Consider the following 20,187-nt stretch of genomic DNA (forward strand, 5'->3'; position numbering starts at 1 on the left):
CGCTCAATTAACATATTTAGACATGCAGCAATATATTTATTTTTGCAATTCACGGATTGTAAATATACGTCCAATACAGAGGCAAATATTTATTGTTTTGTTTTTCGTTTTTTTTTTTTTTGCTTTGAAAAAGTTTACTACTTTCGTTTCGAATACACGTAGAAACTGGAGAAATAATAAGAGGCTGGTTATTATGTATTTCTGGGTAGCAAGAGTATCTTAAACTTTTTGGTATTTCAATGGTATCTATGCTCGTTACAAGTTACAGACATTCAATATGGAAAGTGTGTGCTGCTCGATTACTGGAAGCTAAGCTTTTTATCTGTTCTTCAGGCGCAATATGCTCAGATTACTGTGAGAATATTCTCGATTAAATATCTTATTCGGCGACTCGACGCGTTGCCAATGCTCAAACTGAAATGTCCAAATTTAAGATACTTTCATCAGGGTGTTGATAAATAAATGCAAAAACTACAAATGGTTTATAGTCATGTTGATAAATATGTATTGCAAGGTGCTATTGTTGATGTAAGGTTCATTGTGGCATAGGTTCTTAAATAAGCATTAAACTGTTCGACTTAGAGACTAAATTATCGAAAATAATGGTGTAAATATATATTTTTGTTTGCTTTTTTTGTGGTTTTTGTTGATTTTTAGAAATATACTTTAAATTGTAAGACATATGCTCAGGCGCCACTAAACAAGACAATACAGGCTCTTTAGTTCTGGAAAAGCGTTCGCGTGAAATCTATGTAGTCCAGGGCATCCTTGATGGGCTGGCCGGAGCGCGGTTCCGAGAAGGGTTTCATGCGCTGCACGCAGTAGTCCGCCATGTCCTTGGTGAGGTTCTGCAGCAAGAAAGCAAAGTGTTAGAAGTGGTTTGGTTTCAAAATTTCAGTAATCCAGGACTATGGAACTTACGCAGTAGAGCTCCTCCTTGGTGACGTAGGGGCGGTCGGCAGCGGTGATGGCGCGGAAGGCATTCTCGATCTCCTCGTAGGATTGAACGTTCTCCGTCTCCTTGGAGATCATGAACGCGATGTATTCCTGCAGGGAGACGTAGCCATCCCGGTTGGGGTCGACCACATCGAGAATTGCTTCGAACTCCGGGTCGGGCTGTCCCTCCTCCACCATGGGCAGGTCGTAGCCGAGGGCGCGCAGGCAGGACTTGAACTCCTGGTGGTTGAGCTTGCCGCTCTTGTCCTTGTCGAAGTGCTTGAACATCATCGAGAACTCCTTGAGCGAGTCCTCGGAGACGCCAGAGTGGTTGCGTGCCTGGATCTGTTGCTCCAAGTTGTGCTGCATGCGCATAGACAGCTGGTCAAGCTGATCCCACTGCTGGGCCAGGCCCACCGTCGAGTGTTCCGTGTAGCGGTTGTCCAGGATTAGGTGCTCCTCCAGCAGGGCTCCCAGCTCTTCGATCTTCTTGAGGTCAACGCGACGGGCGCGCACCTCGGTGGCCTTGACACGAAGCGCCTCCAGTTGCTGTTCCAGGGAACCGGAGCCTTCCATCATGGACGTTCTGTGAAATTCGCGATGTGGGGATTGGTTGAGAGTTGGCGGATAAAAAGCGTTCGTTAGTAGGGCACAATATCGAGTTAGGTCTCAAACAAATCGGAACTTTACAATGATATAATGCATAAGAGAAGCAAATCTTGTTAGAGGTCTGTTACGGGCAGCGAATATTTTTTTTGGATTTTCTGGATTCGGGCTTGCAACTAGTTTGTCTTCCCTTTGTTTTTGGTTTGTACATATTTACACGTGTCTGTGGGAATTTGGCGGGCCCGAGTGTTTAGATCTGTTTTGGGTCGGGTTTAGGGTTTAGTGTAGTTAAGATTGGTTGTTCTTTGAGTTCAGCAACTAATAATGACGAAAGTTGTCTAATTGCTAGAAGCGAGTTAAAATAAGAAAAGCGCCAAAGGAACGTTCAAATTGTAATTGAAAAATGCTACTAGGTTTGGTTAAACTCTTCGATTGAACGGAATAAATTTTAAAATAATTTATGTTTTCGATTGCTACGTTTTTCTGTATGCTACAACAGTATTTTGATCTCGTTTTGCATGCTAGAGTTTAGTTTCGTTAATTTTGAATAAGATTAGGTGAGACCAAACGAGTAATGGAGAATCGAAACAGTACGTTGACGATATACACTCAGATCGGGATCGGGTGAGTCAGTGCTCTCGCTAATGCAACTAACTAAAACTAGGCCTTAGTCGTCGCTCAATCTTTTCAGTGTGGATATATACGAATATTTACAAGCCCTCGGCTCAAGGGGCAAAGCAAGAGTTACGGAGAATATGGCCATTCCCAAAGGTTAGTGGAGGCGCAGCGAGATTGGGAGCGCAGCTCCAACGCGAGTTAAGGAACCAAAAAGATCACAACAGAAAATAAGAGTTCAAACGCAGAATCAAGCCTGCTCGCTTAATTACCCTTGACGGTTATAACCCAGCATATAATATCTAGAAAATAGAATGGATCTTTCAGTTACGTAGTATTTCATAGGGGGAGAGTCGCGACCACGAGACTTGTTTTCGGATTTGTGTGGGTTGGGATGGGTACATGGATTCGATCCGAAAAAACCAACACACGTCTGGATAGAGTAGCCCCAATTGGGGCAAGCCCTTGTCACCACTCACCTTGTCTCTGTTAGCCACTGGTGGAAAAGATTGGCGTGCTTGGCAAACTCCTTGCGCAGCTTGTCGTTCTCCTCCTGGCGCTTGGCCTCCTTGGCAAGTTCCCCATCGCGTTCCTCTATGATCTTTTGCAGATTACGCCAGGTCTCCTCAAGAGCTTCCATGGTGAACCACGTGTAGGGGTTGGGTCCAACATTAAAGCTCTTGATCTTCTGGTCGAGTGCTGCCAATGCCTTGAAGTCAGCTTCGGCCGACGAAAGGGACGCCTGGAATTGGGCATGGGCGTCGCGCAGGGCGCGGATTTCTTCGATCGAATTGCAGCGAACAGGATCTGTAAGATCCTCCTCGGCATTTTCGAACCAAGAATTGAAGGCCGAAGCTTTCTTGGCAAATGTCAAGTAGAGTTCCTCGATCTGGCGGAACTGCTCCTGCATGGCCAACAGTCGCTGCTTGCGCGTGTCGGAGGCGTCGCGCAACTTCTGCCACCTGGCGATCACGTCTCCGTGACGCTTCAGGATTGCCGGCGACTGGGCGTGGCTGGCATTGATCAGTTGGTCCTTGAGTGCCGTGATGTTGTGGATGCCCTCCTGCTCGAAGGCATTGAGACCTTAAAGGAGATGAATTGGTATTAAAAAGGGAATCAGGACAAAATTTCTGCTGATCTCACCTGCATCGAATGTCTCCTGCTTGGTCAACAGCGTCTGCACGGTGGACAGGTCACGTCCGAATTCATCGGAGCGCACATAGTTCTCCTTGTCGTCAATCCAGCTCTCGACCACATCGGCCTTCCACATGAACTGCAGATATGCCGAATTGTCCAGCAGGGCTCCCTTGCGGCGGGCAGCCAGGGCGGACAGGTTGTCCAGTTTGTGGCGCAGCTGCTGGCAACGTTGCGCAATGGACTCTCCGTGATGGTTCTTGGCCTCCACCAACTCACTGCCCTGGTCGCAGATCAAAGAGCAGCGGTCCTTGTGGGCAGTGAAGTCCGTCTCAAAGGCGTCGTGCTTCTTCAGCAGACCTTGAACAGCGGCCATTGAGTCGCCGTAGTCCTCCACAGAGAGCAGCTGCTGCTTCTCGGTGATCCAGGCCTCCTCCTCCTCCACCTGTGCGAGGAATTGCTGATAGGTCAGCGACTCGTCCAGCTTCTGACCTCGCGTGGCAGCCAGGTTCTTTAGCTCAGCCCAGGCCTGGTTGAGAGCCTTCAGGCGCTGCTCAATTTCCGGCACTCCAAGGTTGGACACGTCCATGAGCTTCTCGCCAGCCTCCTGCACAGCTTGAATGGCCGGCTCGTGGGAGGCCAATTCGGCTTCTAGGCGCTTGTGCTTCTTCTTGAGGTTCTGGACACCGGTCAGATCGCGACCGTAGTCGTCGGAGCCGACAAGCAGCTTCTTCTCCTTGATCCAGCTCTCCTCGTCGGCGATGTCGCGGAAGAATTGGTGCAGGGTCAGGGCCTCGTTAAGACGGGCTTGGCGATGGGCCGCCAGGTTGCAGATGCGCTCGTAGCGCTCATTGATGCTTTGACGCTTCTCCTGGATGCCGGCAGTGTCAAACTGGCCGCTCTCCACCAAGGAATCGGCCTGGTTGTTCATGTCCTTGATGCGGTCTTCGTGTGCAACGATATCCGCCTCGACCAACTGATGCTTCTTCATGAGGTTTTGGACAGAGGCCAAATCCTTACCAGAATCCTCAGTGGTCAAAAGACTCTCGACCTCGCCCAACCAGAAGTCCAAATCCTTGACAGCAGCGATATAGGTGCGCTGCTTGTTCGCCTCCTTCAGCTTCAGCGATTTCTCGGTAGTTTTGTGGGTAAGGTATTCCCACTGATCGGCGATCTGCGTCAGCCGCTTCTGCACCGCGTCCTCCGACCCGCTGCACTGCTTCTTATCGATCAGGTTTCCGCCCATGGCCAGCACGCTCTGGATGCGGTCGGCGTTAGCCGCCAGCTCGGCCTCGAAGGCCTGGTGCTTCTGGTGCTTCGACTGGATGTTGGCCGGGTCCTTGTAGCTCTCCTCGGTGGCCAGCTGCAGCTTCTCTGCGATCCAGTTCTCGATCTCATCGGCATCGCGCGAGAACTGCTGCAGCGTCTGCTCGTCTCCCAAACGGGATCGCTTCTCGATCAGACCCTCCTTGAGATGGCGCCAGCGCTCCAGCACTTGCTTGCGCTTCTCGTCCACCAAATTGGAGGCATAGTGGTTCTGGGCGATCAACTGATCCGCCACCGTCTGCAGAGCGGCAATCTTCTGCTCGTGGCCGTTAATGGCCTTGTCGAAGTCTTCGTGCTTCTTGATCAGTGCCTCCACGTTTCCGCCGGCATTGGCATCATCATCGGCATTGAGGAAGGCCTCGCGGGCAGACATCCAGGACTCGGCCAACTCGCAGTCACGCATGTAGAGCTGCAGATCCAAGTTCTGCTCCAGCTGCAGGCGGCGCTCGGTCCATGCCTTCTCCAAGTCCTCACGGGCCTTGGCCAGGTCCTCGATTTTCTCCTTGATTTCAGGCGAGGCATAGTGGTTGGCCTGCAGCAGCTCGTTTCCGAACTGCTCGAAGGCGCCGAAAGTGCCGGCGCGGGCATCGATCTCCGTGCGGTGTTCCTGTGGAAATTCATGGGGAAATCAGATTAGTTAGGGTCATGGACTTTGCTTGGTAACGCCGTGTTAGAACAACATTGCAACGCTGGCAGGCTGGCCACTGAGGATCGATTGCTGCAGCGTCGAATTAGTCAAGAGTAATAAACGTAGAACGAAGTTAAACTGAACAAATCGGTGAAACGTGAACGGAGCTTGGATGTGTGATGATGATGATGAAAGGATTGCACAGAAAACTGTATAAGTTCATTATTTTTACATGTGTAAAGTTTTAAAGATTAGTGAAATCACATTTTTAATTACTTTTGTCGTAATATATATATCTCAAATGTTCAACATAAACCAACTGCTCAAATCAAAGCTCACATCTTCCTCATCGAACACTATGGTGAGCTATTAAGCTATTTCAGAATTAAAGATAACAAAATGTATTTTATAGATTTATATTTTCGGAAGATCTTTCTCAAATTCTCTCGTATGCAGTATACTTTATCTGGACACTAGGAATTTATTGCAATGTGTTGATGAAGGCCCAATGTGTGTAAGCAATATTAGATAAGATAACAAGAAACCGCTGGAGTTACTAAAAGAACATAACGTGTGTGTGTAAGGGAAAGCTAAAGCCGTAGATATGGTCTGATATTTGTACATGAGGGGTATTCCCACTGAGCGACATAGAGATATGGAGGGAATTTCGAGTACCCTCTGATATATGAATTGGAATGGATGATACGAGTATGTTCTAATCACAGGCGAGCAACACATAAACACAACGAAACACGGATCTGGGGAGATGGTGGTAAGCGAAGGATCTACCTCGTCGCCGGATGGAGATGCGATGCTGGAGGTCGAGGCGGCGGCTCCAGGAGCCGAGCTGCTGCCCAGTGTGAAACCAATCTCGGCACGGCGTGCCTGCGATGGGTATCGTATTTGTTTGATTGTTTGTTTATTGGGGAGTTGGAATGTAGAAACACAACCATGATGGGATTTGGATGTTGTCATGAACCGTGAACCGTTGCAGTTGCAGTTGTCGTTGTCGATTGTTTGTTGTTCGTTTATGACATGACACGAACCAAAAAATCAAAACCAAAAATACAGGATATAGTCAAGAGATGTAAAAATATAAAGGACAACAGTCTGCAGTTTAAACATGGCTAAGACTTATGATGGAGATCCTAGTTAAACTTGTGTATGTAGGTTCCCCAACGAAATCCTTACCTGATGACGCTCGATCAGAGCCTCGGCGCCAGTGACATCGTTGGCCAGCTCGTCGGACGTGACCAGGCTCATCATCGAGTTGATCCAGGCCAGCAGATCGCGGTAGTCGCTGAGGAAGCGCTGCAGATCGTAAGAGTCCAGCAGCTTCTCCTTGCGGGCGGTGGACTTGGTGATGATCTGGTCCCACATCTCGTTGATCTCCTTCTGCTTGGCGTAGGTCTGCTCGGCGGTGTCCGGGTGCGACTGCATCAGCCTGTTGGCGGTTTCGTCCAGCTGGCGGATCTTGTCCCGCAAAGCGGCCAGATCGCGTTCCACACCCTCGTGCTTGCGCTGCAGAGTCTGGACACTGCGCAGGTCCTTGCCCAGGTCGTCGTTGTTCAGCGCGTTGGCCTTCTCCGCGATCCAATCCTTGGTCTCATCAATGTCGCGATGGAAGCGCTGTACCTCATGGGCGGAGCCCAGTTGGCTGGCCTTCTCAGCGGTCAGCGTCTGCAGATTGTTCCACTTCTCGTTCAAGTCTTGCATCTGGGTTTGGATCTTCAGGGCGGCCTCGGTCTGACCCAAAGAAGTAAGCTGCACAGCAATCTCGTTCATGTTGGCCAGACGCACCTCGTTGGCCTTCAGGTCGTCGTTGAAGTCGTCGAACTTCTTCTGGAGCACCTCAACCTCCTCCAGATCCTCTCCCACAACATCGGCGATTTGAGCGTGGTTCTCCTTGTCCCGGATCCACTGGGCCAAGTCGGCAGCCTCTCGAACAAGAACGTACGCCTTCACAGTCTCGTTCAGCTTGTTCTGGCGCTCACGGGCGAGGGCCAGCAAGTTGTCGTACTGTGAGTTGATCTGGTTCTGGCGCTTGGCAATCGAATGGTTGTCCACTAGGTTTTGCTGCGAGGCGCTCAAGCCGGCGTCAATCTTCTTGATGTAGGCGGCTGGGACGAAACCCTGGCGGTCGTTTACCTCCACCTTCCACCAGTCCTTGTTGTTCGAGTTCAGCAGGGTCAGAACATCGCCCTTCTTCATCGAGACCTCACGAGGGGATTTCTCCGTGTAATCGTAGAGGGCAACCACGCACTCCTTGCCGGTGATGTCCACAACAGGTGTCTCCTGCTGGCGACAGTTCTTGGCCTGCTCCTGCAGCGCCTGAATGGTGTTGCCAAAAGCCTCGAGATCGGAGACCAGGGCCTCGTGCTTCTTGAGCAAAGCCTCCGAGGAATCCTCGTCCTTTCCGTAGTCACTACCAGTTGCAATCGGTTCCTTTTCGCGCATCCACGACTCTGCTTCGTTGGCATCGGCAAAGTACTGGTGAGCCTGGAGAGAGTCATCCAGATCCTGCTTTCGCTGACTGGACTTCTCCTTCAGCGTGTTCCACTGCTCCTGGAGTGCCTCCAAACGCTGACGGATGTCGTCGCTGGCGAAGGGCTGATCCTTCAGCATGTTCTCGCCCGAACTGATCACATTCAGCAGCCTGGCCTCATGGTTGTTGATCTCGGCCAGCACAGCCTGGTGTTTCTTGATCAGGTTCTGCACACCAATCAAGTCACGACCGCGGTTCGTGGAAGCGGCAATGGGTTCCTTCTCACGAATCCAGGCAGCCTCGTCCTCCAAGTCGCGGAAGAGCTGCTGCACCTGGAGGGAGTCTAGAAGGTGCTGCTTCCTCTCGCCCATAGGGGCAGCCAGGGCGGCATAGCGAGCCGACAGATTGCCCTCCTTGTTGCGAATGTTGTCCGCGTCAAAGTGACCTGATTCGATGAACTTGTTGGCCGCCACCTTGATACTCTCAATGCGATCCTGGTGAGCCATCACGTCGGCCTCCAGCAGGGCGTGCTTTTTCTGCAAATTCTGAACGGAGGTCAGGTCTTTGCCGTGATCCTCCGACAACAACTGACCCTCGATCTCGCTAAGCCATAGCTCAATGTCCTCGATAGTGCGGTTGAACTGCTGCTGTTGGCATGCCTCGTTGAGCTTGGTTCCCTTTTTGTCGGATGCTTGGACAAGGGTCTCCCACAGAACGACTATCTCCTGCATGCGGGTGTTGATCTGATCGGCGGCATAGTGCTGCTTCTCGATCAGTTCGGTGCCCACGTTGGTGATGTCCTCGATGCGCGACTTGTTGGCATTCAGCTCGTGCTCGAAGTTCTGGTGCTTCTGCATCTTTCCATTGAGGTTGGTAGGATCCAAATAGCTGTCATCCGTGGCAAACTTCAGCTTCTCGCTTATCCAGCCCTTGGTCTCGTCGCAATCGCGCTCGAATTGCTGGTAGCGGTTTGAATCCTCCAGCAACTGGCGGCGCTTGGACGATTTTTCCTGGAGAGCAGCTCGCCGAGCTAGGAGCATCTGACGGCGCTGGGCCACATCATCGGCGGCATAATGCTGACCATCGATAAGTTTGGTGGCAAAGATGTCCAGAGCCTTGATCTTCTCCTCCTGGGCGGCCAGACTCTTCTCAAAGTCCTCGTGTTTCTTAATTAGCGCCTCCACAGAGTCCAGGGAGTCACCGAGGTCCTCGTTGGCCAGGAAGGCTTCCTGTTTGGCCATCCAGGTGTCAGCCTGCTCCGTATCGCGGTAGAACAGTTGCAAATCCATGCACTGCTCGTACAGGATGCGACGATCCTCCCACAGCGAGAGCAGCGAGCTCTTGTCGTTCTCCAGAGCGGCCAGCTTTTCCTGGATTTCGGCGGCGGCGTAATGCTCACGCTCCAGCAGTTTCTGTCCGGATTCGGTGGTCAGCTTGAAGCTATCCTCGCGAGCGTCGATCTCGCCCTTGTGCTCCTGGTGACGTTCCAGGAGAGCCTCTGCTCCAGCCACATCCTTGGCCAGCTCATCGGCCGAGATGATGGCCTTCATGCCATTGATCCAGGACACAAGGTCCCGGAAGTCGGCGAGGAAACGGTGCAGGTAGTAAGACTCATCTAGCTTCTGCTTACGCTCGCGAGCCTTGGTGGTGAGACTCTGCCAGTAGTTGGCTATCTCAGCCTGTTTGTCACGGATCTGGTCACTGTGATCGGCGTGAATGGAGCACAGCCGCTGGGCCTCGGCTCCCAGTGTGGAAACCTTATCCTCCAAGGCGGCCAAATCGCGCTCCACACCCTCGTGTTTGCGTTGCAGCGCCTGAACACTGGCCAAATCGCGGCCATAATCATCGGACGACAGGACCACATCCTTCTCGGCAATCCAGGCGACGGTTTCGTCAGCATCGCGGTTAAAGCGCTGGATCTCGTGGGCACCGAACAGCTTCTCTTGGCGGACAATGGCTAACTGCTTAAGGCGCTGCCAAGCCTCGTTTAGTTCCTCCTTGCGCTTGGTAATCGTGTCGCGCTCAGGATGACCGTCTTGTACCAACTTATCGGCCAACTGGTTGACCTCAGTCACGCGATACTCTTGGGAAGCCATGTCCTTCTGGAACTCATCGAACTTGCGCTGCAGAACCTCCACATGTTCCAGGTCTTGGCCGAACTCGTCGGCGGTGACAAAGGTCTCCTTGTCCTTAATCCAAAACATCACCTCCTCGCACTGGCGCAGGAACTGCACCAGGACGAGAGCCTGCTGCAGCTTTAGGCCCTTCTCGGCCAGACGGCTCAGAAGCAGCTCCCACAGCTTGTGCAGCTCGTCGAGACGGACCTGAATCGACTCGGAGGCAAAATGTTGCTGATTGATCATCTCCTGGCCAGTGTTGTCCAGCGAAACAATGGCGTTGCTGTGCGCCGACACCTCCGCCTCGAAGGCCTGGTGCTTCTGGATTTTGGCCTGCAGGTTGGTCGGATCACGGTAGCTCTCCTCGCTGGCTGCCTGCAACTTCTCGTGGATCCACGACTCCAACTCGTCGGCATCGCGCTTGAAGTACTGGAAGCGGCGCGAATCCTCGAGCTTTTCACGCTTCTGGCGCGTCTCGATCTTGAAGTCATTGTAGCGGGACAGAACCTGCTCACGTCGCTCCTGGATGTCCTCGACTGTCTCGAGGATTTTCACCTCTTTGGGTGTAAAGTTCTCCATTTCGCTGGTTCGTTTACTTTTCTAATTGCTTGAGTGTTTCGTTCGTTTTGATATTGAAATGCTGTGGAGGTGTTACGCAATTAATTAAAATTCTTGTTTTGGTTTTTCGTGTATTTCAGGACTTCACCTTAAGTTGCTCTGGGCGCTGGATATTTGTAATTTAATACTGCTGCTGCTGCTTCCCCTTCATCAAATGTTTGACCGTGCCCAACTGTAAAGAAAATGAAGGAGGAACAATTAGTTTAATTCGGTTTAATCAGCTCCAATACAAACGCAATCAGTCAATTACTTAATTGTTGGGTCATTCGTAAAGTGGGAAACACAAAATCATGAAACTGAATGGCTTGCTGACGTACCAAATTTTACTATCCCTCAACGTTGTTTTTATATTTCATAATATATTATCATTTCATTTTTGTTTTTCATATCATTTGTTTTTTTTATTTAATGAAATTAATTTGCAGTATGCAAAATACCTCCTCCTGTAAACTATTTTAACTACTTGATTGCATCGGCAACAATCGCAGAATTCTTATTTAGAATTTCCACTTGGTTGGCGACCGTTGCTCAGGCGATGATCACATCGATCGACAACCTCGTCCCCTTATGGTGGCCTCAACCAAACTAAAAGCGCGAATGTGACGCATTCTCCCGCTGATTAGGTGCCATCAGCTATCGCTATCTTATCGGATGCATAGTGTGGACCCCTTTTCGAGCTATTTCCAGCAGACATATACAAAAAGGGAACAATTTATTCGAAACATGAACGTTAGATGACATAACCAACAGTTTTAAACTTAAAAGTTATCCAGATCCCGTGATAAATCGGCCAGCATCTCCATAAACAGATGCGACTTGGCCTCGTCTTCGGGACTATCGCCAGAGGCGTCATGGGCTCCGGAATCTGTCCTGGTGAGAGCGAGTTCCTGCAGAAGGTCGGAAAGAATGCTCCACACCTTCGGCGGCCAGTTCTTGGCAAAGAGCGGCATGAAGAGTTCGTTAAGTTGGTCCGCCTTTATAGCTTTAGAGTGCAGCATGGATCTAAGGATCACCTCCAGCATCCGAAAGCTGTCCGCATTGCTGCCCATCTCCTGCACAAAACTTATGCTGATCAAGCTATCAAAGATTCTGGGTGAAGCTTCACTGGCCATGAGCTGTGGAGACCGCCACACCGAACAGCTGGCTGAGATTACATCCTTGTCGAGGAAATTCGGTTTCTTGGTTATGAGCAACTGGAGCAGGTGGACTAATCCAGACCCAATAAGGTGATAGAAAACAGTGGGCATTTGAGGAAACAGGACCGCCTTTTGGCATTTTTGAAGCAGCTCGGCCAGATCTTCACGACTGCCCACATATTCTGGCCGCAAGCTTAGGCAGTGCAGCCACTGCTGCAGCTGATACAGCAGCTCTGACAGGCTGAATCCAACATCCGGACTGAGTTGGAGCTCACTGGAGCCGCCGCCGCCGCCACCGGCAGCCGCTGCATCTGCCTTGTTCTTATTGGAGTTGCACACTTTGGTGGCTAGCTCCTGAAGGTCGCCATGATAAAAATTGGACTGAAGCACGCTGGACTGAAGCCACTGCTGCAGCTGAGACTGAGCTTGCACGCGGATTAAGTGAGCATATGTAGACCGCAATACCGCATTGGTGGAGACAGGTAGAAGGGCCTCTAGGGATTGCTCTATGCGCTTGTCCAGCATTTCATGCACACGCTCCTTCCAACGCTGGCAAGCCTTCTCTATGGCATCTTGAAAGATCTCTTGAAGCTCCTGAAAGACCACCCCGCGCTTCGTGGAGCTAATCTCGTTTACTTTGGCATCCGCCGCCGCCTTGGACGGGAGCAGAATCTCTTGCTGGGCGTCCTTGACGACACACTTATAACTGCGCTCCGTGACGAACTCTATCAACCTCCTGGTGGATGCGTTTTGGGAATGAAGAAATGCATCGGCCAATTTGCGATGCTGCTGCTCCGAAGGACTTAGTTCGCTGGCAACTATCGCCTCTTTAGAAATGGAACTGCTGTTCTGCTGCAACTGCTCCAACCGAGTGGTTATGTACCGGAATCGCCCACTTCTCGCTTGTCTGGAGGGCGTAATGCTCACCCGGAATTCCTGCAGGAAAGGGCAAGCCACTGGCAGCAGTTCGTCCAACAATGGGCCGTGCGATTTATCTTGACAACAGAGGCCCTTTAGGCAGGTATCCACAATTGACGAAACGCTTCCAACTCCGGTTTCATGTGCCCGGTATTTGTAGTAGCCATTAACCAGCTGCGGCTGTTCATCCAAAAGCCATCCAATGCAACTCCTGGCTATGAACACAGCTGCGGGGTGCAATTTTTCCATACGTATGGCGGCATACAATCCGTACAGCAGCTCCAAAGTGGCCACAGCATCAGGGAGATGTAGGCTGACCAAGTCGAGCATCGCCAGGTATTGAACTAACCACGGTAGCGTGATCAGCAGCTTGCCCTGGCGCATGCAGCGTTCGAGTATCTCGTGGAGATTGAAGTCCGGATGAAAATGGCTACGAAGCTGCAACTGCTGTGGGCAAAGATATGGCGGTGTTGGGTTTCCATGTTGCGTGGTCCCACTGAAAGGCATCACAGTTACGTAGCCCAAAAACTTGGCCAGGATTATCATGTTGGCCATGGCCTGGACGCGTACAATGTATGGTCCCTGCTGAGCGGACTGTTCTTCGGCACCCACATCCTCAGTTAGCTGGAGCAGGTCAAAGGTGGAGTCGTTGTGACGCATTAGTTGCGCATAGAGCTCCAGCTTCAGATGCACTAGAAATGCCACCGATGAGCATTCAGCGATGAAGTCGCGAAAAAATGCCTGCGAGCGGGGAAACTGACCTTCCACACTGGAACTGGACGTCACCAAGCGCTGTGCCAGTTTATTGTGCCTGAGGGGATCCAGCTTTAGACCCAGTTCTTCGGGAGATTCGGTGGTCTCGGTGGCGGAGATCAACAATTGGTTGACAAATAGTTTGGCCAGGTGCGTCATGTTCACTGGGTGCTCCGACACCTTAAAGACATCCCTAATACGGGGTCCCAGTTCGCTGGCGAAGTTGAAAACCCGATTCAGATGGCTCACTTCCCACCGCTTAAGGGCTTTGTAAAAGAGGTCCCTTTGGGACTTGAAGGCCCCGAACTCCTTCTGAGCAGGAAAGTTATCCCGCGAGTCCTTCTCCACGTGATAGTACACATTCTGCTGTGAGGACGAAGAGGTGTCCATAGTGAAGGGTGTTGTCAAGTCCTGCCTCTGCTGACAGTATGTTTCCAATTCTTGGACAACTCCTGGGGGCAGCAGACTTAATCTTTCGTTTTGTAGCAAGATTCCCAAAGACCTTTTGTCAAGCTGTAGAAGTAGCTTTTGCTGATTCTCCAGCAATTTTACGGCAAAGTATACACAGCTTTTGTACTGAGTGAGTCCCTCCAAAGCACTGGGTAGATCTGACTTGACGGGTGATTGGCCAAAATCTCGCACATTCAGCAGCTGGAGCACAAAACTAAGTTCGCCTAGTACATTGGGCACTAAATTGAGATCTATCAACAGACTGTAAATTGTTGACAGGAGCTGCATTTGGTTTGTATTGACCACATTCTCCAAAGTAAAGGCTTCCTCAGGGATTACCTCATCGTCGGGCGTCCTCTCCGGTTGACTGACATGCACTGGCGCTTCGCTTTTGATCTCCTGCTTTTTGAGCAACAGGAACTTGCGGGCCTCCATTTCCAGGGCTGCTTCTTGGCTTCTATCAAAGATTTCGCTGCTCTGCGAGATTCGCAAAAAATTATTGTCATTGCTAAAGGAACTGGTGTCTCCAAAAGAGGAGCTGGCCGAAACATTCTTGCTGATGGTCGTGGGTAAGACCCGTCGCCGCGGCTTAATTCGCGGTGTGCCTCCTGCTCCTGAACCCACTGTTGAATGTGGATTTTGCTGCTGTTGCTGCGGTGTGGTCTTCTTCTTGGATCGCTGCTGACTCTGGTTAGGTGTGTTGCCCAGAAAATTTCCCAAGCAGATGCTGTGCCCTCCTCCTGTTCCTCCGCCACCGCTTCTGTTGGGCGTGCTGCAAAACTGGGCGCCACTTCCTGGCGTTGACCTTCTGCCCTGCGGCAGCTGTCGAGCCGGAGTCGTATTCGGAGTGGATGTCACACTGCAGCTGCTCCGGCTAAGGATTGAGGACTCATTGAGCTTGTGCTGCTCCTGTTCCTTGGCCTCATCGGCGGCCGATGGATTGAGCTGACGGATGGGTGTCAAGGGGAATACGGGTGTCTCCGAGTTCCGCGAATTAAAGTACTGATTTGTGCTCCGACGCAGTGCACCTAAAAAGTAGGTGGCAAAGTCCTCCACGCTGCACTTGCTCTGTTGATTAGCCTTTCCGCCCTTTCTGAAGTGGGCGACGAACTTGTGCTGCAACTGGTGGCGTGGCACCTTCTCCAGTTGCGCAAGCAGCTGCAGCAGATGACTCTCTTCCGGCTTCGTCATTTCTGTATCTCCCGCTTTGAGCTCTCTGGGCATGATCTGGTGTTCTATTTTCTGCGCCTCAGCTCGAGCTATTTTCGACCTTTGGCCCTCCTCCAATCCCTCTCTCCCTTTTGTTTCCCTGCAACGGAAGAGGAGAGAAGGGAAATGTTGGCTCGGCTTTTGTGGGTTTTCGTTTTCTAATTTATTTTTAGACTTGTTTGGATGGGTTGCTGTTGCAGGATTTTCTTTTTGTATTGCACACACTAAACTAAATCAAAGTAAATTACACTAAACACATTACGAATTGTCAAATTTAGGAGGCGATGACATTATCACCTTTACTAAAAGTTGTAAAAAGTTAAATATTGGTGAGGATAGAAGGGTTATAGTTAAGCGAGGAAATCGGGATACGATGGTTTGTAGGTGTAGTTTGGAAAAATGCACATGTTTGCTAAACAAATTTTACAGATATTTACCTAAACAATAAAAGAATTTATATAGTAGGTTCCCACAAGTATTTAGATTTGCATCAAGATTTTTTTTGTGTTTTAGACGAAATATTTTCAATGATTAATATTAGATATTATTTCATTTCTAATGGTTTCCAATTATCAGTACTAAGTTATCCCAAATAAGCAATTAGGATAGGAAATGCCGAGAAGTATTTGTAATTGCCAACTACTTTACTTAATACTTCTGAAATTCCAAGATCATAAGGTAAAGTAGCTAACATTGGCCAATAATGATTAATGGAGAAAAGCCGAGGAATGAATTCTAGTCAATAAATTAACATGAAATACAATTAGCACTAACGATAAGGAAATCTGTGGAATGTTCGGATTTCAGCAGCACTTAACTTAATATTTCAGATCGCCCCTTTAGAAGGGGTCACAGTGAGCAATGACATCATTTTTGGGAGAGGGTGGGTCAGCATGCAGAGAAACAAACAAACAACACACTTTGCCACAGGAAATTGAAATAAATCAGAGCGAGATGGCAACAGCCCAGGGCTTGGCAGCCATACAAAGTTGGAGCACACACACACGCACACAGGCAGGCAATTTAACTGTTTATCGCGGTGGCAAACAAAAACAACAACAAAATCGGCAAGTGCGAGAGATCCCACCTCAAAAAGAGAGCGAATAGAAAGAGAGGAAGAGCGAAACATTAATTGAAGTGTCTATCAGAAAATAGCCGAGGATGACGTAATTCGTACGGTTTGGAATTATGAGTAATCAATGGAAGAGGCTCCGAAAATCAACTGGTACGAAAGCGTACTATGAACACGAAATCGCCTTGCAAACAAACAAAAATGTCCTATGCGAACACAGGCCTTCAATAAAGTCAAGGACATTTCCCCACCCAAAACAGGTTTTGGCAAATGTAAGGCAAGCACTTTGCTTTTTTTTTTTGTACTCGTACTTAAAATCGCTCGCAAACACAAACAAGCAAAGAGAGAGTGTGTTCTCTCGCTTTCTCTCTTGTGAAGTTGCCGCACCACCACCACCGCCCGATGACGTACACACACAGCCTACTCTACTCCTGCGTAACTCGCACACACACATGCACAACTGGAGCACCAGATACTTTTTCTTAAGTTGCAATTGGAGTCGAGACTTTTGGCAGAAATTCAAAATTCTCCATGGCTAATGTAGCACTAGCATTGAACCTTATAGCTTTTCAGTTATGGCCAAGACTTTTCTCTCACTTTTGCCCCGTTAATTGGATTTTTATGTCGCCTTCGAGGGTGTGGCGTTGACCCGAAAAATTTTCACTTTGCACGCACACCGAATTTCAATTGCATTTTGAACCCAACTAACAATGAGCTACGGACGAAAACGATTGGAAAACTTACACTTTGATGACAATCTAATTGTTCACAATGAATTTGTTAATTTAACTATTGATTTGCAGTAGTTATTCGTAATTTTCACGGAGCGCCTCAATTTCACGGAACCGCAGTTTTTTTCAATATGTCGGCCAATTGCTGAAGAATATTGTCATCAATATCGCGTTTTCTATCGATGTTAATCGATTAAACATGGTTCCATTTCTGGCCGCTTTGGCGCTTTACTCATCGCGGGGCTTATTGTGATATTATTCCGTAATAGCCCTGCGGTCACACTAATTTCCAGAGCAATCCAAAAAAAAGGAAGCAGCGGAAAACGAACAAAAACCTGCAGCATTTAAATTTAAAGGAAGCCCGCAGCAAAGAAACAGCAAAATGGTGGACTACAGCAAGTGGAAGAACATCGAGGTGAGCCCACAGGTGCGAGCCAACCCTAGCAGTCCTCTTAATCGGCACACTCCCTTTCAGATTTCGGACGACGAGGACGACACTCACCCGAACATAGACACGCCTTCCCTGTTCCGCTGGCGACACCAGGCACGCGTGGAGCGCATGGCGGAGATGGACCATGAGAAGGACGAGTTTAAGAAGAAGCGCCAGAGCTACCAGGCGCGTCTCATGGACGTCAAGGAGCGGATCTCAAAGAAGGACGGCGACGAGGAGGCTCTGAAGGTATGTCATTGCACCGGATGCACTGCTCACTTGTTGCTGGTTGCCCTCGACTGGATTCTCAGTATTCTCCTGAATATTTATTTGTAATTTCTCAGGCCATCCAATCAAGATTTATAATTTATTACTTTTGTCAGGCTTAAGATGTTCGAATGGTATTCTATTATTCTAAGTGGCGATTATGAAAGAAGCAGTATGTAATCTGGAATTTTTATCGCCTACAGAAAGAGCTGGAAAAGATCGAGGCCGAGGGCAAAGAGCTTGATCGCATCGAGAACGATATGATTAAGAAGGAAAAGAAAACACCCTGGAACGTGGACACCATCAGCAAACCCGGTTTTGAGAAGACCGTGATCAACAAGAAGGCAGGTCGCAAGCCGGACGAGAATCTGTCCGAGGAGGAACGAGAGCAGCGCATGAAGCAGTTTGTCAAGGAGAACGAAAAGCTTTGCAAGCAGTATGGCATGCTGCGCAAGTACGATGATTCGAAACGGTTTCTGCAGGACCATCTTCACCTGGTGGGCGAGGAAACGGCAAACTACCTGGTTATCTGGTCCATCAACCTGGAAATGGAGGAGAAGCACGAACTGATGGCCCACGTGGCGCATCAGTGCATTTGCATGCAGTACATTCTGGAGCTGGCCAAACAGTTGGACGTGGATCCTCGCGCCTGTGTAGGCTCCTTCTTCTCGAAGATCCAGCACTGTCAGCCCGAGTACCGCGCGCAGTTCGAAAGCGAAATCGAAGGTTTCAAGGGACGCATTCAGAAACGTGCTCAGGAGAAGATTCAGGAGGCGATAGCCCAGGCCGAAGAGGAGGAGCGCAAGGAGCGCCTCGGACCTGGTGGTCTGGACCCAGCCGATGTCTTTGAATCCCTGCCCGATGTACGTTCCAGTGGTTTGCTGTTTGGGTAATTACTTGGCTAACTTTTCTTGTATTTGGTCCACAGGAACTAAAGGCCTGTTTCGAGTCCCGCGATGTAGAGCTGCTGCAGAAGACCATTGCCGCCATGCCCGTGGACGTGGCCAAGCTGCACATGAAGCGTTGTGTTGACTCTGGCCTTTGGGTGCCCAATGCCGCTGATTTGGAGGGCGACAAGAAGGAGGACGATGACTCAGATGGCGTCGCCAGTGGCGAGGAGAAAACCGATGATGCCAAGTCGGAGAGCGCGGCCAAGGAGGAGCCCATCTACACTGGCGTCAGCACTGAGGACGTTGACTGATCGCCGACACGTTTCCATCTACACCATAGCTCTAATCTTAATGTATTGTCCACAAGCATATTTCATTCTTAACCAAATCCTGCGTCAGTTGAGTTGTTGTATATAATTTGAATAAAGTCACCTAAATTCTCAGTAACACGTCAACCATTCGATGAACAGTTCTGCCAGTTATTCGTTTCGAATCCGAGTATAAACAATGAACCGCCCGGAGCTGGACTACTATGCAGTGCTGGACCAGGCCAGAGGCTCCACCAAGGAACAGATTACTCTGGCCTACCGTCGCCTGGCCATTCGCCTTTGCCCACATCGCGACAAGAAGGACGAGCAGGACTTTGTGCCGCTGGCCCAGGAGGGACGTCTCACGCATCTCTCACCCATGGGCGAGCCCAGGCAGTGGGCCTACATCAACATGGCCTTCGATGTGCTGGGCAACGATCTCTACCGTGCCATATACGATCGCTATGGCGAGGCTGGTCTGTTCGAAGGAGTCATGCTGCCGAACGGATACTTTCCGCCTTATCAGTACGATGGCGACCACATGAAGGTCTACGAGAGGGTCTTCGGCAGCTACTCGCCGTATGCCAACGTGATCGATGCCATCTCCAACCCGCCGAGTTTGTACGCCACGCGGCAGCATGGCATTGGCGTGCGTTCCAAGGACGCCAGCACGGAGAGGGTTATCGAGCTGTCTCTGGAGGAAGTGCGCACTGGCTGCGTCAAGCTGATGAACGTGTGGCGGCAGGAGATTGTGGACGCCAAGGAATCGCGGCTTGAGAAGCGGAAACACACCTTAAAGCTGAACATTGCCCCGGGCACCACTGCCGGTACTCGCTTCTGCTTCAAGGAGGAGGGCGATCGCTATCCGGCCACCATTCCGGGTGATATTATTTTCATTGCCGCCGACAAGCCGCATCCAGACTTTGAAAGGAGGAACCAGCATGACCTAGTCTACAAGCATTCTATTGACCTCTGCCAGGCCTTCACCGGCTTCACGTTCTTCATTTGCACGCTGGACCGGCGTCAGTTAAAGGTGGTCATTACGGACGTAGTGCAGCCGGGATACACCAAAGTGGTTCCCCTCGAGGGACTGCCCAAGTGCCGCAATTTGAATGCAGTTACGGCTATCAAGGAGGCCAACAAGAAGGTGGAGCAGTACGGGGATCTCATAATAGAATTTAATTGTGGGTTTTCATTTTCTTTTGGGGGTTTCATGTCTGATAGTTTTTCTGTTTCTTCTGTAGATATTTTTCCAAAGTACTTGACGTCGCATATGAAGCATATCACTCGCCAATTTTTCCGCGAATTCCGCAAGCTCGAAATCGAACTGGAGGAGGAGGAGGAACGTAACATGGTTTGATGGCAGATACTTTGTTTTTCCGTATATGGAACACAGAACATTGTACGCACAGCGGAAATAAATTCAAATTTTGTGTTTTAAAGGATGAGAATAATACCCATATTATATAAAAGCATTATTTTAGGCCTTTTCTTATTACGAAAATGCTACTTTGATAATAAACTGTGATAATAAATAGCCATTCACAGATGTAACGGT

The 20,187-nt window shown here is 49.8% G+C and overlaps 4 protein-coding genes across 12 annotated transcripts; 2 read left to right on the forward strand and 2 right to left on the reverse strand.

The window, feature by feature from the left end:
- Positions 1–7: 7 nt before the first annotated feature.
- Positions 8–16,877, reverse strand: LOC6545941 (spectrin alpha chain). 6 transcript variants are annotated; one of them, XM_015158042.2, is made up of 9 exons: positions 16,748–16,826; positions 10,554–10,637; positions 6,437–10,487; positions 6,035–6,130; positions 3,301–5,224; positions 2,637–3,240; positions 2,430–2,459; positions 922–1,522; positions 8–848 (listed from the first exon to the last, which is right to left on the reverse strand). In XM_015158042.2, exons 3-9 carry the CDS (start codon positions 10,424–10,426, stop codon positions 720–722), a joined length of 7,374 nt encoding a protein of 2,457 aa, XP_015013528.1. In that variant the 5' UTR covers positions 10,427–10,487; positions 10,554–10,637; positions 16,748–16,826; the 3' UTR covers positions 8–719. The 6 variants fall into 6 exon arrangements, with proteins under 6 accessions (XP_015013528.1, XP_015013527.1, XP_026832968.1 ...); XM_015158041.2 differs by lacking the exon at positions 6,035–6,130 and having other exon boundaries at positions 16,748–16,877; XM_026977167.1 differs by lacking the exons at positions 6,035–6,130; positions 16,748–16,826 and adding an exon at positions 16,601–16,702.
- LOC6545942 (protein disks lost) lies at positions 11,159–16,877 on the reverse strand. Of its 4 annotated transcripts, none has more exons than XM_015158037.2 (2): positions 16,748–16,877; positions 11,159–15,031 (listed from the first exon to the last, which is right to left on the reverse strand). In XM_015158037.2, the coding sequence occupies exon 2, from the start codon at positions 14,944–14,946 to the stop codon at positions 11,224–11,226; it is 3,723 nt and encodes a 1,240-aa protein (XP_015013523.1). In that variant the 5' UTR covers positions 14,947–15,031; positions 16,748–16,877; the 3' UTR covers positions 11,159–11,223. The 4 variants fall into 4 exon arrangements, with proteins under 4 accessions (XP_015013523.1, XP_026832973.1, XP_026832972.1 ...); XM_026977172.1 differs by lacking the exon at positions 16,748–16,877 and adding an exon at positions 15,852–15,957; XM_026977171.1 differs by lacking the exon at positions 16,748–16,877 and adding an exon at positions 15,706–15,794.
- An 85-nt stretch (positions 16,878–16,962) lies between these two features.
- Positions 16,963–18,768, forward strand: LOC6545943 (hsp90 co-chaperone Cdc37). Its single transcript, XM_001971167.3, has 4 exons — positions 16,963–17,149; positions 17,210–17,413; positions 17,635–18,294; positions 18,360–18,768. The coding sequence occupies exons 1-4, from the start codon at positions 17,117–17,119 to the stop codon at positions 18,630–18,632; spliced, it is 1,170 nt and encodes a 389-aa protein (XP_001971203.1). The 5' UTR covers positions 16,963–17,116; the 3' UTR covers positions 18,633–18,768.
- An 8-nt stretch (positions 18,769–18,776) lies between these two features.
- On the forward strand, positions 18,777–20,123 carry LOC6545944 (dnaJ homolog subfamily B member 13). The gene is made up of 2 exons (XM_001971168.3): positions 18,777–19,813; positions 19,874–20,123. The coding sequence occupies exons 1-2, from the start codon at positions 18,829–18,831 to the stop codon at positions 19,987–19,989; spliced, it is 1,101 nt and encodes a 366-aa protein (XP_001971204.1). The 5' UTR covers positions 18,777–18,828; the 3' UTR covers positions 19,990–20,123.
- The last annotated feature ends 64 nt before the right edge of the window (positions 20,124–20,187 follow it).

Source organism: Drosophila erecta, unplaced genomic scaffold (assembly GCF_003286155.1).
Source record: "Drosophila erecta strain 14021-0224.00,06,07 unplaced genomic scaffold, DereRS2 tig00000021-arrow-pilon, whole genome shotgun sequence".
Taxonomy (NCBI): Eukaryota; Metazoa; Arthropoda; class Insecta; order Diptera; family Drosophilidae; genus Drosophila; species Drosophila erecta.

Excerpts from the sequence above, each read along its gene's own strand:
- LOC6545942 (XM_015158037.2), bottom strand. The coding sequence starts at position 14,946 with ATGCCCAGAGAGCTCAAAGCGGGAGATACAGAAATGACGAAGCCGGAA.
- LOC6545941 (XM_015158042.2), bottom strand. The coding sequence starts at position 10,426 with ATGGAGAACTTTACACCCAAAGAGGTGAAAATCCTCGAGACAGTCGAG. Across the intron at positions 5,225-6,034 it reads CATCTCCATCCGGCGACGAG|GAACACCGCACGGAGATCGA; the intron begins GTAGATCCTTCG and ends GAATTTCCACAG. Across the intron at positions 1,523-2,429 it reads CTGGGTTATAACCGTCAAGG|AACGTCCATGATGGAAGGCT; the intron begins GTAATTAAGCGA and ends CGAATTTCACAG.
- LOC6545944 (XM_001971168.3), top strand. The coding sequence starts at position 18,829 with ATGAACCGCCCGGAGCTGGACTACTATGCAGTGCTGGACCAGGCCAGA. Across the intron at positions 19,814-19,873 it reads TCTCATAATAGAATTTAATT|ATATTTTTCCAAAGTACTTG; the intron begins GTGGGTTTTCAT and ends TTTCTTCTGTAG.
- LOC6545943 (XM_001971167.3), top strand. The coding sequence starts at position 17,117 with ATGGTGGACTACAGCAAGTGGAAGAACATCGAG. Across the intron at positions 17,414-17,634 it reads GCGACGAGGAGGCTCTGAAG|AAAGAGCTGGAAAAGATCGA; the intron begins GTATGTCATTGC and ends TATCGCCTACAG. Across the intron at positions 18,295-18,359 it reads TCTTTGAATCCCTGCCCGAT|GAACTAAAGGCCTGTTTCGA; the intron begins GTACGTTCCAGT and ends TTTGGTCCACAG.